This window comes from Pagrus pagrus (assembly GCF_965226575.1).
Source record: "Pagrus pagrus genome assembly, chromosome: 20".
In the NCBI taxonomy this organism is placed as follows: domain Eukaryota; kingdom Metazoa; phylum Chordata; class Actinopteri; order Spariformes; family Sparidae; genus Pagrus; species Pagrus pagrus.
Window position 1 is genome coordinate 15,623,490 of NC_140207.1, and position 17,159 is coordinate 15,640,648.

The 17,159-nt window shown below is 42.9% G+C and overlaps 1 protein-coding gene across 5 annotated transcripts in view; it reads right to left on the bottom strand.

The window, feature by feature from the left end:
* Positions 1 to 451: 451 nt before the first annotated feature.
* Positions 452 to 17,159, bottom strand: part of zfhx4 (zinc finger homeobox 4) — a 95,174-nt gene continuing 78,466 nt past the window's right edge. For all 5 annotated transcript variants that reach the window (XM_084340482.1, XM_084340483.1, XM_084340481.1 and 2 more), the window contains exons 8-12: positions 12,873 to 13,006; positions 11,541 to 11,741; positions 10,854 to 10,974; positions 5,312 to 10,675; positions 452 to 4,805 (exon numbers count right to left, since the gene is read on the bottom strand). In XM_084340482.1, the coding sequence (XP_084196608.1) occupies positions 3,235 to 4,805; positions 5,312 to 10,675; positions 10,854 to 10,974; positions 11,541 to 11,741; positions 12,873 to 13,006 (7,391 nt within the window). In that variant the 3' untranslated portion in view covers positions 452 to 3,234. The remainder of the gene's footprint in view (positions 4,806 to 5,311; positions 10,676 to 10,853; positions 10,975 to 11,540; positions 11,742 to 12,872; positions 13,007 to 17,159) is intronic.

Sequence of the window (17,159 nt, forward strand, 5' to 3'; positions counted from 1 at the left end):
GATGTGCCTTAATTGAAAGTGTAATATAAAAAACTACATTTAAAAAAAGATGCTAAATGTATGGTAAATCACCCACTTCTGTCTAAAATACTTATCTAGAGCTGCATTGGCAATTTCAGCAGCATTAATAAAGCTGTCATTTACATTGTACTGGGTAAAAACGCATACATTCTAAATCACTGTCAAAATATTTAAACATTTGCTAATCAAACCACAATATAGCTTTGCCATGTAAAATGACAATATAAATGAAATATATCACATATTTTAAGCCTTGGATTAAAAATGCTTGTTGACAACATGGGAGTATATTTTGTGTACAACTGGGTTAAATGCATAAAGCTGTGGATCGTATATGTAAACGACAAGCCAGTAAAACTTCATAATAATATAAATATGTGGTTAGAACTAAAGAGTGAAAATGACAAAAAAATATTTGATGAGACCAAACTGGTTTGCAGATACAGTTTTTAATGTATCACAACAATGAGCAACAAACATACTTGATGAACTATTTCCAGAAGTTGTTCAAATACCATCTACAATAAACGTCATTTCAACTATGACAACAGGTCTGTGACAAAATAAAAAAAAGGTTTCAAAACCATGTTATTACCGTGATACGGTACAGTTGAGACCTCAAACAGTACAGTAACAAAAACTAATGCGACTACTCTCTATATATAAAACATCAATAACATTTTTGGTTTAGTTTATTTAAAGTTTTAGCCATAGGGGCTTCTTCTTATTAAAACCTCAGGGTGCATTTCCTATGTAACCCAGATGTTGAAGAGTACATATTGTGTAGGATATGATTGCGCCATGAAAATCCCTTTGACATCCAGAAGAACAATTCCAATTTCAACCTTTTGAAGGCTGTCCCCATAAACATGACACAATCCATCCATTTTTTTTTTTTTTAAAAAGTTCTTTTTTTTTTCTTTTTGGCTGCTGTGCAGTTGCAATATCTATGTACAGTTATATTGTTGGACCATCCTTTTTGTTGGTTTGTTAGCTTTTACCAGTCCTTGGTGTGGAAAGCGTCCTGTCTGATGCTAACATCTTAGCACATGATGCTAGCTGACAGTTCAGTCTTTTAATGCTGAGCCACAGAGTGGGGAAAGGCAAAAAGCCAGAGTTGTGAAAGCCTTTGGAATCAGGACAGTCGCTCATGTTTGTACAATGGCAGAATTGCACCTTGGGAGGCCAGGATGTCTCTTATGAAACACAATCGAAAAGTGTCTTCAGGATTAAAGTAAATGTTAAAATACTAAAAATCCAAATAATGACATTTAAAAAGCTCACGCAGAAAATTAAAAACTGACATTTTGCTTTAAAACTTTGAAAAAAAAAAAAAACACCTTTACAATAATAAAACATAAGAGGAAATGTTACTTGATTTCATTGTTTGAAACAATAACTAAGCATGATTTGATTTAACCTGTCAAACAGTTGCATTACATGCTACTTGCTCATCTCAGAATAGGAAATACCAAAAGCAATACATTTTTGCATTTCTTCATATTAATAAATTTGTACCATGCACAGCCAACTACGAATATGTACAACAGCTTAGCTTTCTTTGTTCACAAGCCTTTTTCTTTCATACAAATAGCCTTCTGTTACTTTGGAATGAATCACATTGGTTTCAATTACCAAACTAGAAAGTGATTCGTAAAAAATTGAACACCCTTTGACAGCTTTCACATTCTTAGTTCCACAGCAAAATAACAAAATAAAAAAAAAAATAGCAAAGCAAAGCAATTAATGGATCAGTATTATGTCTGGTAGAAAGTTGAGAGAATTTATGGCAAGCAAAATAACATTACACACAGTAGCAGCAAAACTTTGTAAGGTAATACTTTGCAATGTTGAAATCACTAAATGTGGAAAAATTAAAATGTTGACTTTAACTGTAGATCAGAAGTGCCCAGAGAATTGATGGGAGGACGTCAACCTATGCACTAAATGGCTGCGTATAGGTGTAACACTGTTTTAAGTCCTACAAGTACATGAAAATGCTTTTAATATACAACAAAAATGCTGTTGTCCCCCTTTTAAAGCAGCATATTTGCAAATGTATAGCAAATGATCATACCTTTTTTAACATTGTGACCAACTTGTACCTTAACAGTTTCAAGTATACAGTACTGCTTTCATGGATGCACCAATTGTTAAATAGGTCTCTAGATTGTTAGGCATCAATCCTGTAACAAATATGGACCAATATGCTGCTGCAATAGACACAAATAATAATTAAAACACAAACATACATACATACAAACAGAAAAAAATCTATTAAATTAACATATGGCCTAATCAAATAATAAAAAGACAAATAAAAACAAAATAAGTGCACTATAGTCCAGACACAAGCAGGTACCGTAACAGTACAGCAATTCACAAATGAAAAATGTTATATTCACATAATCCGAGAGTCTATCAAAACTAGAGTTATTACCTCTTCAGAAAAAGGGTGTGAGCAGAGGTAAAAGTGAAAGGGTAAGAGTTGGCACAGATTAGTATATACTACAAGAAAAAATGGGGTGGGAAATAGATACAGCTTGTTGTAATACAAACTGGCAAACACAGGGGCATCATACACATTTACTTCACCATTCTAAATTCCCTCAGTGGCAAAACCATACTGTCTTTGTAGGGCAAAACTAAAAGGATATGCACATCGTCCACTGTAACAGTAATATTGTCTCTTGGTACTCTATACACATCAAGGAAATGCGTCCGATAAAGCTTGACATGTTTTGGTTATAAGCCAAGTGTACCCAGGCTTGTTGCTGCTTTAACAAATGAGAAATGTTATGTTCTGACCTGAGAATTTAAAGCTACTGAATTACACCTATCTAAACTAAGAGAGATTCTCTTTGAGGGTTCTGGATCGTCATCCCATACAGTACATGCTAGCATTTGGAAAACAATCCAGCTGAGGTGCAATTTGCTATCGTGAGAGTTTTTGGCTTGAAACAAGCCCCCCAAGGGAGCCTGTGGGATTTTTTCCTACTCCATGTTTTTGTATACAATATAAGCTCAGTCAAGCATCTGCAACAGTTCTGTCCATAACAAAAATCAATCAATATCTTGCCAGCATATCAATATGGGAAAAACAATCCTGAGTCAATCATTTGGTACTGTAATTTTTTGGGTTAAGAGAAACTTTGGAACTGCAGTTTAAAAAGTCTTATTTTTTTCTTTAAGCAAGGGATCCTTTTGTCACTCCTACACACTGAACATATCCATTCTGATACTACTGAAGCTCGCGTCGAGGCCAGAGGCCGACTTAGCCTTGACTTCCAACGCGTTATCTAAGTCATCCAGCTTCTGGCTTAGCTCATTGTCAGACTCATCTGAACAACTCTCGGTGGGTAGTGAGGTTGGAACCCCTGAGGTGCTGCAGGAAGTTGAGGTAACCGTTGAAGGTGAGGAGAGGGGGGGAGGAGGAGAGGCAGACGGGGAGGAGGAAGCAGCTTTCCGGGCTGTGGTGGCCTGGAACAGGACATTTGGCCAGGACTTCATGGACAAGTGAGAGAGATGAGGAAAGGTGTTATTAGAAGAAGCTGCAGACTGCGAGGTAGATGTGGTGTTAGGAGTAGGGGAGCAGACAGAGTGAGGTAATAATCTAGTATGCTCTTTGGCATTTCTCATTGCTTGTTTGATTGTTTTCTCTTTGTGCAAGCTCGACTGAAGGTGTTGGCCAAGTGCTTCATTCCCGTTAACAACCACATTGCAGGCAACACAAGTGTAGTTGCTCACTGCCTTTCGAAGCACTGTCTCTTGCGGGTCAGTAAAAGGATGTCCGAAGTAACAGAAGGACTTCTGATGACGCACCACTGAATCTTCGTCAGCAAAAATCATCTGGCACTTTCTGCATATAAACTCATGCTTGACGGATGGTACAATAAAAGCGTCAGGAAAATCCATGGTACTTTTGGTATCTGTTTTCGGTTCTTCTTTTGTGCTTTCTGTTGAAGAGCCTTTGTTGGTGTCATTCCTAGCATCTATAGCTTCTTTTGGTTTGAAGGAGTTGGTGGTGGTGCTCTTTATGCTCTGGGGTGTCTTCACAGGGGTTGGTTTCTGCTGCTGCTGCTGCTGCTGCTGTTGTTGCTTCTGCTGTTGCTCAAGTTGTTTCTGCTGCTGCTGTTGTTGCTTCTGCAGTGAATCCTGCAGGGACTGCTGGTACTGCTGCAGGAGAGCGGTCGGGGAGAGACCAGCGGCCATGGCAGCTTGTGGGACTGCTGCTGGGCCATATGGAAACAGACTCTCCATTCCACACAATGGTGGAAAGTAGCCCCCTGGTTGGACCCCTCTAGGAAGCTGCGGGGAGAAGCAGTTGGGAAATCCAGGCAAAAAGTAGGGCAGGAACTGCCCCCCCAGGAAAGAGCTGGGATCACCTGCAGCAAGAGCATTCTGAAGTGCCTGAAGCTGTGTGGCATCCAGTTGAGTCTCACTTCTTGGTTTCCCTGGAGCTGGACTTGGTTTCTCCCTTTTCTTGGCCATGCTGGGGGTCTCAGGGCGTGAGCCGCTCTCGTTCTCTCGGTCCTTCACCTTCATCTGAGTTGGCCTATCTCCTTGCTTCTTGCTGCTGTCTCTCTCTCTCTCTTTACCTTGCTGCTCTGTATGATTTACTGCTGCCAAAGGTGTGGAGGGAACAGGAGGAGGAGGAGGAGGTGGAGGAGGAGGAGGAGGAGTCTGCAGAAGAGTCTTGGTTGGGGTAGTGCTGAGAGACATGGCAGGAGAGGGGGTGGCTGGTGTAGGGAACCCAAGCATGCCAGCACCGGGAGACGCTAAAGCTGAAATACAGTGGTATATAAATATGGAAATATTCAATATTTAAATATTCAACCCCAAATCAGTATGGATATTAGTTTGTATGACAAGATAAATTTGACACTGGCTGAGTCTTTATCTCTCTTGTTAAGATTTTGTTATGGATCAAAACTGTCACATGCGCTTTATGATAATTTCAATCTGCCAATATATTATAATATAAATATACCAAACCTACAATAAGGGGAAAAACAAACAACACAAACAAAAGCCATGATATAGACACATTTGTTGTAAAAAATCTCTGAATTATCAATTAGCAGTTCATCTCTGATGATGACATTATGCATGCACTAATTCCCACCATTTTTAGTTTTAAAATAGTTTTAAAAAATAAGACTTTTTGACAAACACCACTGTGATACAGAATAAACAGTAGTATAGTAGAATAAAATAGTGCATGATAAAGCTCAGTTCATAAAGCTTCTAGTCTATTTAACTTTTTTCACTGTTTGTCATACTAACTCACCAGGTGTGTTCGGTGGGAAAACAGGAAGTGATGATGGCCCATTGACCCCAGGAAGTAGCACTGGCGGAAGGCCAGATAACCCTGGGTAGCCTGAGGGTAGGCTGAGGCCATGAAGTGCATTATTGTTGTCCACTGCAGTCTGTTGCTGCTGGCCAGGCAGGCTGAGTCCCTCACCAGCTTTCTTCATACGGTCCAGCTCTTGCTGGGCCATTAGCTGACGGACAGTGGTTGGTGCTAGGTAGTCCTTTTCTCTATCTACCTGGTTCCCCAGGGTTTCTTGCACTTTGGCGATGTGCTGTTTGGAGAAGATGTGGTCTCGGACGGACATCCGGGCAGTGTACTTTACACCGCACAAAGTACACTCAGGCCTGGGCCCCTCTGGTGAGCCTTGACTTATCATGAATGGCTTTCCAATGTTAATCTTGAATTTCTTTTCTTTAGCACGGGCATTCTGGAACCACACCTGGACAACACGCTTGGGAAGTCCAATCTCATTGCCCAGCATCTCACACTCTTGCATTGTAGGAGTGCGGTAGTCACTAAAACATGCTTTGAGGACTTTAAGTTGCAGGTTACTCATCTGAGTCCTGAATCGTTTGTGGCCTGGCCTATCCCCAGAATTGCTGCCTTTCCCAGACTTGAAAGGGTTGTTTGCCCCAAAGGGACTAGGGGAACTGGGATCAGCTAGGCTTGACGATTCACTCCTGTCATCCATGTCATCATCTCTGGAGCTAAAGTAAGAGTCACAGTCTCTTCCAGACAAGCTAAGGGCAGGGCTCACCATGCTGAATTGGAACCTTTCACTGCCGGCATCAGAATTTGACGCCAGGCCACTCTTGTTGTCGCTCAGCTTGTCCCCTCCATTGGCTGTGAAGCCCTCAACTTCATTGTTATTTCCCTCATCTCCAGTTGTAGCATCGCTAATGGCTGTATTAATTGACGATGTCTCATCAAAGTCCATCTTACTGAGGTCATAAGATGAGGCTTCTGCTGAATTCATATTGGGCCCTTCAGTTTCATCACAGTTTTCAGCTTTTAAGGATGAAGGGCTTAAGAAGTTTTTTACCTGCGCCTCAGATGGTTTGACTGGAGTTGAGGATGCAGCAGGCAGCTCATACTCATTTGGCTCAGTCTTGGTAGGCAGCTGTGGGTAATCAAAGAAATTATACTTATTTGGGCTTTCACCTCTTTCATTTTCTTGATTCATCATTGGGCTTGGTGGCAAGCTAAAGCCTGCCTGCTTAGCCTCATGCCAGTGTCTAGATCGTATGTGGCTATCTAGAGCAGATTTAGCCTTGAACAGTGCTCTGCAAAAGGGGCATTTCTTGTGGGACTGGGCATGCCCAATAGCCCTAAACTGCCCCTTTCTCTCTCTTGCACGAGTATTTTGGAACCAAACTTGCACAACTCGCTTTTTCAAGCCAACCTCTCGTGCAATGTGGTCCAACATCTTCCTTGTTGGGTTAGAGTCAAGTAGGTATTTGTCATAGAGAATCTCCAGTTGTTCTGGTGTGATGGTGGTTCTCAAACGTTTATCTCTGTGTTGCTCCTCACTACTGTTTCCACCATCTTTATCATTAGCACTTTCGTCTTTGTCATCTAGTTTTCTTTTCATTGCTCCAGAGCCTGCAGCAGAGGCCAAACCAGAGCTACCCTGAGAGGGGATTTGGGAGAGGCCTCCAGATAACAGCTGGCTAGCCATTAGGGGGTTATTGGGGTCAAATATCATATAGGGCATATCAAGGGGTCTTTCAAGGAACTGGGAGTGAAGGAATTGGTTTTGGGCAGCCAAGAAATGCATGTGCTGGTGCTCCTGCCATAGCTCCACAGTGGGGAATGCAATCTTACACTGGTCACACTGGTACTGAAGCATTTGGTGGGGGAGGCTATTGGTGAGTGAGGAAAGGGCAAGGGAGAGTGGACTTGAGGGCACTGCTGCTGCCTGTGGCTGGGAATGGGGTCTTGACATTTGTGGTTGAGGAGCTTTCTGAGGAGGGGGCTGAGGTGTGCAAGCCTTTGATGGTCTGGGTTCTGGTAGTGACTTGATCACTGGTGAGGCGGCACTCTCAGTTTGCCTAGGTTCAGTTTCTGGGGCAATGTCTGGCTTTGGGGAAGTTTTCCCCATGCTGGCACGAGGAGAGGCCATCACAGGGGAGCTTGAGCCAGAACTGGTGGCCGTTCCATGGGACTGTCTGGATGGCTCTGAAGTTACTTGGGAAAACTTCATTGAACCATGCTCAATATAATCTACATCTTCCTCACACATGTTGTCCTCATTACCTTCCTCATCTTCATCCTTATAACACAGCTTTTTCTGGTGAGTGATAAGGTCAAAGATGCGTGGGAACACAATGTTGCACTTTTTACACTGGTACTGCATGTTGCTGGTTCTGATGTATCGTTCATTAGTCAGCTCTTTCTTCTCGTCTTTGCAATCTGCCTGGTTTTCATAACTCTTACGAGCTTTCTGGCGGGCATTCTGGAACCACACCACAATGACTCGGGTTGGTAAGTTGAGCACAGTCGAGAGCTGCTCAATCTCATCATCCTTTGGATAGGCATTAGTGTCAAAGAAATCTTGAAGTATCCTTAACTGGTAATCAGTGAATCTGGTCCTTGAGGACCTCTTGTTCAAGGATGACTCAGTTCTGTAGTATTCATGTGCGTTGAGCTGGGGCTCCATTCGAATATCTTCCAATGTAGTTATGGGAGGGATATTAAAATTATAGGGAGAGTCTTTACTCCGCTGCCTCTCTTTGAAGAGAGTGTTACGGAACCAGTGCTTTATGACTTTTTGGGGCAAACCAGACTTCTCTGACATCTCCTGAATTTGCTCTTCATTGGGGGAATTGTTGATGTCAAAGTTGGCACGGAGGATCTTAAGCTGGTCATCTGTGATACGGGTGCGTGGTCGCTTAAACTGGGACTGGCGGAGGAAGTTTGGATCAAGACCTAATTGTTGCTGGCAGAGCTGAGTAAGGTCTGTGGGAAGAGAGTCCATGGTGGGCAGCTGGAGGGTCAGCTGAGGTGGCAGGCCTGGGTGTTGGACAGACTGCATCATTAGAGGTGAAAAGAGGGGCAAATCCAAGGGAACAGGAAGTTGCACTTGGGGAGGGGCAGGAGGGGCAGAAGGTGGTGGAGGAGGGGGTGGCTGCTGGGGTGGCGGTGGCTGATGAGACTGCTGATGTGGGGTCTGATGAGAGACAGGAACTGGCGAAGGTACTGGGGTTTGGGGCTTAGTCATTGATGTTGAAGGAGGTTGTGGAGCTGTAACTGGAGCTGGGGCAGGAGGTGGTGGTGGAGGAGGGGGAGGTGGTGGTGGTGGTGGAGTCTCAGGTGAAGCAGGGTTTATTGGATAGAGTTTATCATAGGCTTCTCTGTACTGCTGGGCAAACTTTTCCAGTTCCACATATGGGAAAAATTGACTGTGCACATGTTCCTGGTGGCTTTTGAGAATAAGCATATTGGAGAAGAGTTTTCCACACATCCCACACTCAAGCTTATCAGTGTTCAATTCTGCTTGTTCAACTCCATCTTTGTTTTTCTTTTGGTTCTTCTGTCTGTTTTCATTGTACTGGATGACCAGCTCAAATCCAAAGTTCTCCAGCAGTGCTTTTGCTGCATTGCCCCTTGCTCCCGACACAATACGTGGAGGAGGAATCAATGGCTCTGAGAACTTTGACTTTTTAGGGTCTTTGTTGTCTCTTCCTCCATCACCTAAAGCATCACTTTCCATCTTTGCTCGGTTTTCTTGTTTTTCCAGGTGGTCCTCTGCCTCTCGTGACATCTGAATTTCTGAAACTGACACAGTGCTGCATTCCATTTTGGTTTTGTGGTTCTGCAGTTGCTGGTTTTTCTGTTGCTGAATTTGTGACTGTGCCTGAGAGGCTTGCTGCTGTTGTTGCTGAGCCTGTTGCTGGGCCTGAACCTGCTGCAGCTGATGCTGCTGTTGCATTTGCTGCTTCAGGTCCTCTAGGAATGATCCAGTAAGGCCGGGCATTCCAAAAGCTGCTGCTGAGTGCAGTGCAAGTTCTGGGCTAAGGTTGAACTCTGCTCCCGGTATGTAGAAGGGGAAGAGGAACTGTGGCTGTTGAAATTGCAGCAGTGCTTCTGGGGTCATTGGGAAATGGGGGAAGAAAGCTGGATTAAGGAATTGAGGCTGGAAGAAGGCAGCCTGTTGCTGGAGTTCATGTTGAAGCTGCAGTTGCAATTGGGCTGAGGACTGCGCTGCCTGGTGGCTACTTGCCTGTGCTGAAACATGGTCAGTAGTTGTTTGTTTTATGTTGTTGCTGCTGTTTGCTTCTTTGGGATCCACAGTGTTTTCTTTGTTAGCAGAGGGTGTTCCACTTCTAGCAGTGTCTGAGTTGGTGTTCCCTTGTGTGCTTGGGGCTGGGCTTTTTGCAGGCACTGGACCACTACTGCCAGTGCTACTGTTGCTCATTTCGGTTTTGGCTGTTCTGGCTTTGGTCTGGTGAAGTACTGACCTCATGTGAATTTCAAGTGTTGAGCTTTGGCTGTAGGCAACATTGCAAATATTGCATTTGAATGGTTTGTTGTCAATGCTGTTGCTTGTCTCTTGTGGAACTGGGCTTGATGCCTCTTGAAGAACCTTCTTCAGCTTATGCAGGTGGGAAACTGAATTATAGTGGACAAGTAGGATGTTCTTCTGGGTGAAGGACTCCTTACATACTGTGCACTTGTAAGGCCGAGAAGGGTCCAAAAATTTCTCCATTGTAAAGTTGGGCCCTTTCCTAAATGGTAGGGTTCGTTTTGGTTCTGCTCCCATTTCATCAAGCAGAGAGCTGCTGTCGCTTCCTGTAGGACTGGGCTTCTCTTCCTGGTCCATTTCATCATCTTTGTCCAAGTCATGTTCAAAGGCCTGAGCCTCCTCCAAGGCCCTGGCCTCACTCTCAGTGATATCGCCATTCAGTGGCAGATTTCCTATGAGTTGCTGCACCTCAGCTTCACTAAGTTCAGGGTGTCCATTTTCCAAATGCTTCCTGAGGGCCAGGAATGTCCTGAAGCTGCGCTGGCAAAGGCTGCACATTGTGGCTGCTCTGATGGCATGGTACTGGGAATGTATCTGAAGCTTCTGCATTGTCTTGAAGGCCAGGCTGCAGTGGTTGCAACGGTATTTGTAGACATGTCGATCAGATACTGAGAGCTGCTGTTGTTGTTGCTGGAGCCTTTGGAGCTCACTGAGATGGTCCTGTAGGGTATCAGGGGACTTGCTATCATGTCCTAAACCACTGGCTCTTTTCCAGGCTGGGGCCTCTGAGGCCTCCTTTGGGGGCTTAAGTTCCTCACCCTGCAGGTCCAATTCATTCTTTTCTTGAGTGTTCAGCTCATCCTTTGAGATGTTTCCTACAAGTAGAAAATACAATTTCAATCATTATTATTTGTCTGATAAATGACAACTAAATTAACAAACAACTAGAGAATTATACATGTATGTATTCATATATTTAAATATAACTTTATTAACACTCAGACATTAAGTTAAAGACAACAGAAAATAATCTAAGTACCAAATTTTGCTTACCTTGAGACTTTCCTGACCCATCAGTAAGAGAGGTAGAGGAATCCATTAAAGATAGACCTTTGTCTTGTCCAGTTTGGGGATGCATTATATTATTTGGTGTTGCTGTGTCAGGTCCGACAACCTATCAAGACCAAATAAATTTCTTTATTATGATATCAATTTAAAATAAAATGATGATATGACATGGTAAATTCTACAGTTTGTCCAATATTTCTAACTGTTGAAGTATTTCAACTTGCTTCGTCCCTTTAAAGCAAATCTCATAGAATATTTGCTCCTCGTAGTGGACAACAACAATCAAAGTTATGGCAGTATCTTAAGAGAGTACCATAAATGCATGGGAAATGTTTTCTGGGAATCTTGCAGCAAGCCCATGCCTTAAACTATACACGAGACGAGGGTGTACAGGACTGTCATTTTCATTGTCATGTTCACTTTTCAAAATAGGTATTTAAAAATGTTTGTTTTCTAGGTGCCTAAAACATTTAACAAACATTTTTACGAGACAGAAACATCAAAGTAAACAGCTAGTTATCACATTTTGTAATTACGATAAACCTTTTTTTTTTAATTGAAAATTACTTTTTCTTTTGAATATTTTTTCCCTTTTAAAATGATTTAAATTTTTAAAAAACATTTTGATACACAAACACACACATCATATTCATAATCATTACTTCTACGTACAGTCATAATCAGCTTTTCCACGCAGTCAGGAGCCACACTGTGAAGGTGGGTGAGATGCAGCTGCAGGTGAATCTTGTTGCTCAGGACATCCTGGCACAATGGGCAGCGGATCACTGGCTGCATGGAATGCTGGGACATCACATGGAGCTGCATACGGTTGGCATCTCTACTGCTGTAGTTGCAATATGGACACTGCTGAACCTTAAAAAAAAAAAAAATGGTAAAAAAAAAAAAGAGGTATATTAAGTGTTTGGTTGGCAGAGAAAACAAAAAAGACATTTTTGCACAACAGACCCATTAGCACCACTTTTTACAGTCTGCCTCACCTAAAGAAACCAGATGCCGGACATTACTTTTTGAAAACAAACAAGGGTTTCATCAAGACATGCAAGAACCATGTCCGCTGCACGGATAGGGTTGAAAATGACTGCATGTCTGAAAAAAAAAATGTCCTATTCTTCCCCACACACACCACATTCACCTCTCCCCACCAACCCCCATGTCCACCTTAACACAGAAAATGTAGATCAACCATGTTTCATGTAATTCACTTAAGTCTCTCAACTCATGCAATTTTATTAGCAGAAAACACGATTGGCCAGAATTTCTAATCAGGGTATTACAGATGACAAAGGTGTGTACTCTCCCAAGCTACGCCTTGCCCTCATTACAGGGAGTACTCTGAACATAGCTGCCTCCCCACCACCTGTCTTAATAGAATCCATTTCTGAAATGACTAAGTCCTCCCTCCTTGCAGGGCCAAGAACCAGACGAGCTAATACTTCATAATCTAATTTAAAAACACATATAATTTAAAGAGATGCAAAAAGAGGGAGAGAAGCAGGGTGGGGGCCTGAGGCGAGTGCAGGTATTCCACTTAAGAACACAAAGACTAGCCTACTGTGCTTGATGCTAAAAAGTTCTGTCAGAGAGAGAACGGCGGGCTGCTTTAACCCTTTGATAGAAAGCTGGCGCCAGCAACTGCTAAATGCTTAGCTTAGCATTTCTGTGTCTTACAGTTCATAAGTATCCTCCCATTAACTCATCCCACAGTGACAGTGAAGGTTAGATTTCATTAGTGCTTATGAAGGAGAACCTGCCTCATTAGCTATTAGCCTTCTGTGCCGAACATGTAACAATCTATTTGGAATATGAAAGTCTAGTTAAAGTAGATGCACACAAAGTTCCACAACCTACAAATGCATTTTCTTTGGAAAAGTGAAAACAGTTAAAGGTCCTTTGTTGCCCTCAGTGAACCTAAAACACTTTGAGGATAAGCTAGATCACATCCTCTTTGAGTTGCTATTCTTTTAATATTCTGCAAACCTTTACCTGCTCATTGGCAGAGGTCTTCCCCTCAGCAGACTTTGGCCTTTTGGGTGGACTTTCAATTTGTCGATCCGGCAGGAGGGAATGTTTAACCATAGCATTCGGTCCGGTGACCTCTTTGGACATGGCATTCACTCCTGGCCAAGGATGGAGGGAGAGAGAGAAGGGGAGAAAGAGACAGAATGTTAAGCATTAAAAATTGATGTTCTTCATCGACTAATCGGTTATTATTTACAGCTTGTATGTCTGCATTTGTGTAATCTAAGTCTAAATACACTTTTTTTCATCATGAATCTCATGTTAGAACTAAAGGCTTCACATTAACAACTTAAAATATCAACGAAGCCACGACATTACAAAAATGATTAATGACTTCGATTTATTTTTTAAATTGAGCTTCTTGGAATGAGCATGGGAGCAGACTGACATATTAAACCTAAGAGTTGAAAGAGAGTAACAGGGCCCCATGTCACATTGATGTATAGAGTCCCATAGATCACACATGCATACTGTATGAGAAATGAGAATATTAATCCAGAACATATCAAGTATTTAAAATTGACACAGTTGAGTAAATAAATTGAAATGTCTGACATTTTGTGGCTGTGTTAGATCACAACATGGTTAAATGACTATTGATACACATATTATAGAGGGAATAACATAAACAAGTCTACCAAATTAATATTCAGTGGGAAATAGGTGATGATTTGACACCAAGACAACATGAGCGTGGATACAAGCATGGACTATTATTCACATTCATATAGGGTGACGTGTTTCTGCCCCGAGGACATGTGAAATGGAGAAAACTAAGGCAGGCTCATTATCACAGCACGACATACATTAAATGTTATGGTAATATTATACACTTCATTAGTTCATATACATTTCCCCAGCTGCCTCAACAACTTCTCTGTCTGTACAAGATGCTAAATTTTCAGGGCTTGGTCACGGCTGGTGGTACAGTAGCAGCACTGCTTGTGTGTGTCTATTTGTGTGTGTGCATGTAAGCGTGTGTGACGTTAACAGCAGGGCTCAATGTGGAGAGATCAGCCTCTGGTTGTATTTAGTAAATGCTGCAGCCGCTGATAAATCTTTCATTAGCCTCATCCTGAGATACAGGCCATGCAGGCCCTGCTATACTCTGCCACTGCAATTTACCCACTCGGCACAACACAAAGACACAGCAACTCTCCCTCCCTCTCCCTTGCTCTCTTCCTCCCTCTCTCCCTAAGCCATCACCCCCCCTCTCCCCTCTCGCCTCCCCTCCCTCGTCTGGTCACTCAAGGCAATATGTGAGCCTCACTCTTGCGAATCAACGCTTCACGCTAGATGCACAAATGGAAAAAAAGGGAAATCAAAGCACTGATACATGGAGAGGGGGTTGAAAAAAAAACATTTTGTATTTCATATTATTCTGTGGCTCGTGTTTGTATTGGGCGCATATCAATTCCTCCGGCCCGTTCATGCATTTTAATTCTGTTGCATTAAGTAGGCGTTCCACTTATTTTATTTGTAATCCCCTATATCTGGAGCCTGAAATATTGGCCTGTCAAGGAAAGTGACAAGAGAGAGAGGGAGGGAGGAAGAAAGGAAGAAAGAGAGGGAGAGAGAGAGAGACAGAGAGAGAGAGAGAGAGAGGGAAAAAAACACAAGGGCACAATGTGAATTTCCAAGAACATCCGAGAATTGCTCTGCAGCTCAGAATAGCGAGGTAATCTCGTCTTCCACTGCCTGTGATGGCCCCTGCAGGGCTTGTGTGTGTGTCTATGTGCACGAACATGTGTGTATGTATGATGCGCTTCATGACAGGCCGCTGACACTCCATTGGTCAGATCGGTCCAGCCTGGAAGCACCCGTCATATCACCTGACCTTTGCAAAGCCTCCACCCCGCCTCCCGTATTTATTATGACCATTTCTAATTTCAACTTTCAATTTTTCTCCCCGTCTTCCAGTCAATTTGCAACTAAATTACATCCCTGCGAAAGGAGATGAGGCGATTGTCGGACAAGGGGCTGCAAAAACATTTACAATGCGGCGGGGGGAAAAAGCCCACAGATCACCATTGATTACTGTCATATTGAATGTAAATGTGTTGTGTGTATGTGTGCGCAACATGAAGATCTGTCCTTCTGGTTTTAGATTCGTGCGACCTAGTGCTTTCATCAACGCTTATGACACTCGCGCAAAGAAAAACAGTTGGTTAACCTTGAATGTTGAGAGAGCAATTCTCTCTATGGCCACTTAGGAGCTTTAAATGGCAAAGCCCTGCCAGTGAATAATAAAGTTGTTTTGAAGCATAGAATTGCATTCAAAATTGTAGAGTGTCCTCCAAGGATATAATCACCTGTAACACATATAAATACAATGGCTGGCACAATCCAAATTTGAGAGAAAATCTAAACATCCTTCTGCCTGTGGGTTTTACCCGGCTTCATATTCTTGCCTCCAGATGTGCATGAATAGATAAAATAATTAGGGTGAAATAATGGAAGAGAGCAGGATTGAGAACAAGACAGGAGCAGGAGACTCTCCTCTCATTTTCCTTTGTCTCTGAGTCTGCACCCCACTTAATGACTGTGTCCTTTTTCCTCCTCCAGCCTGTTCTTTCCCTCCCTTCCCACCTTCCCTCCATCCCTTCATCCTTAGGTGGGCTCCACCAGCTGCAGCCCAGTGAAGCGGAGGGGCAGAATAAACCTGACACCCCCCCCACCACCACCACCACACTCCCCTACTACCAATGACAAATGTCTGCATGCAGCAGGACCTTGCTTGATTAGATAAATCAAAAGGTGATTTATGACACTCAACCCTTTTTGCATTGCAGGGGGAGAGAGCGGCACACTCACCACCCATCTTTATTTGCAACTGTCAATGGTGTTTAGGGAGCGGCGTATACACACACTTATATACACGCAAGTGGGCGCTCAAATGGAGAGAGGTACAGAGCAATGGTGGGAGAGGCAGAGCGATGTAGAGAAAGAGAGGGAAGAACAAGGAAAAATGATAGAGAGGGACAGAGGAGCCCGTAGCTCTAAATACCTCAGGATATTTCTGTCCCAAATTGTTCCTCAAAATGCAGGAGGACCGACAACACCATCGCAGCTAATGCTTTTCCCGCGGATCTATTTTAGAATCTGCCCTTTTGTGTCGGAAAGGGTGAGACATTTTGTGCAAACCGAACCAAGCAAATGAGATTTTCACACAAACAAGCATATCATTGAATGCTTATATCTCTCCAACTATGACTTTAGATGAAATCAACTACATCTTGGAGCGGGGCTTTCAAAGCAATCAAACCCTACCTATTGCAATCCTTTTCTCTTTTTTCTTTCTTTTACAAGCTGCAAAACAATTAGATTCCATTCCTGACATTTCATTCCATGAAAATAAAAAAAAATAAAAAAAGCCCACAAACATAGAGCAGTGAGTGGGGGGAAAAAGGCTGTCAATTAAGAGGAAGCAGGCTGGGTGGCGGCAGCTTGGATTTAGTATTCAATTTAGCTGTCCTGAGCCCTGGCAGACTGGCTAAGGTTACGGAGCAGTAAATCTAGGAGGGAGAGCTGGCCAAAACGGGCCAGGGAGGGCCGGCCAGCATGATTTACTGGCCTACTGCTCTGAGGTTACGCATTAGGCTGACCCCCGGTCACCTGATAACATTACAGCAACACACTCTGAACCCCAAACTCCCACTGAAGCACTCAGCAGGCCCAGATCTAGCCGGAGGGATGTAGAGAGAGAGAGAGAGAGAGAGAGAAAGAGACTGGAAAGGAGTGAGATGGAGAGAGGCATAGTCAGATGGAGAGGGAGAGAGAAGAAGAGAGAGGCTGTTAAACAGCAGCTGTCTTGTAGTTTGTGTTTTTTAATGACTAGCCCTCCTTTCTCTTCCATCTCCGGCTTGTGTTCTAATGAGAGATAAATATGAGCATGGCCTTGTCACATTTGACAAATCGTCTGAGACGTTCAACAAGCTGTCATTACACAGAAAACACACATACATGCACAAAGGAATTGCTGCAGGCTTGTAATTAAACATGCTAATGTCTTTAATATATTTTAATCTCATCTTTGAGAGACGGAAAACGAGCACAGCTCCCGTCTCAAGTTGGGCAAATTTGCAAGATGCATGCAAATAAAAGAAATATTCTGAATGTGAAGAAGCTGATATGGAATATTTAACATCTGATCTTGTTTGCATCTGATCCCCCCCCCCCCCCCCCCTTTATCTGCACAATTCAAAATTGTACACGAAATTAATACATTACATTTGACTGTAGGAACAATGA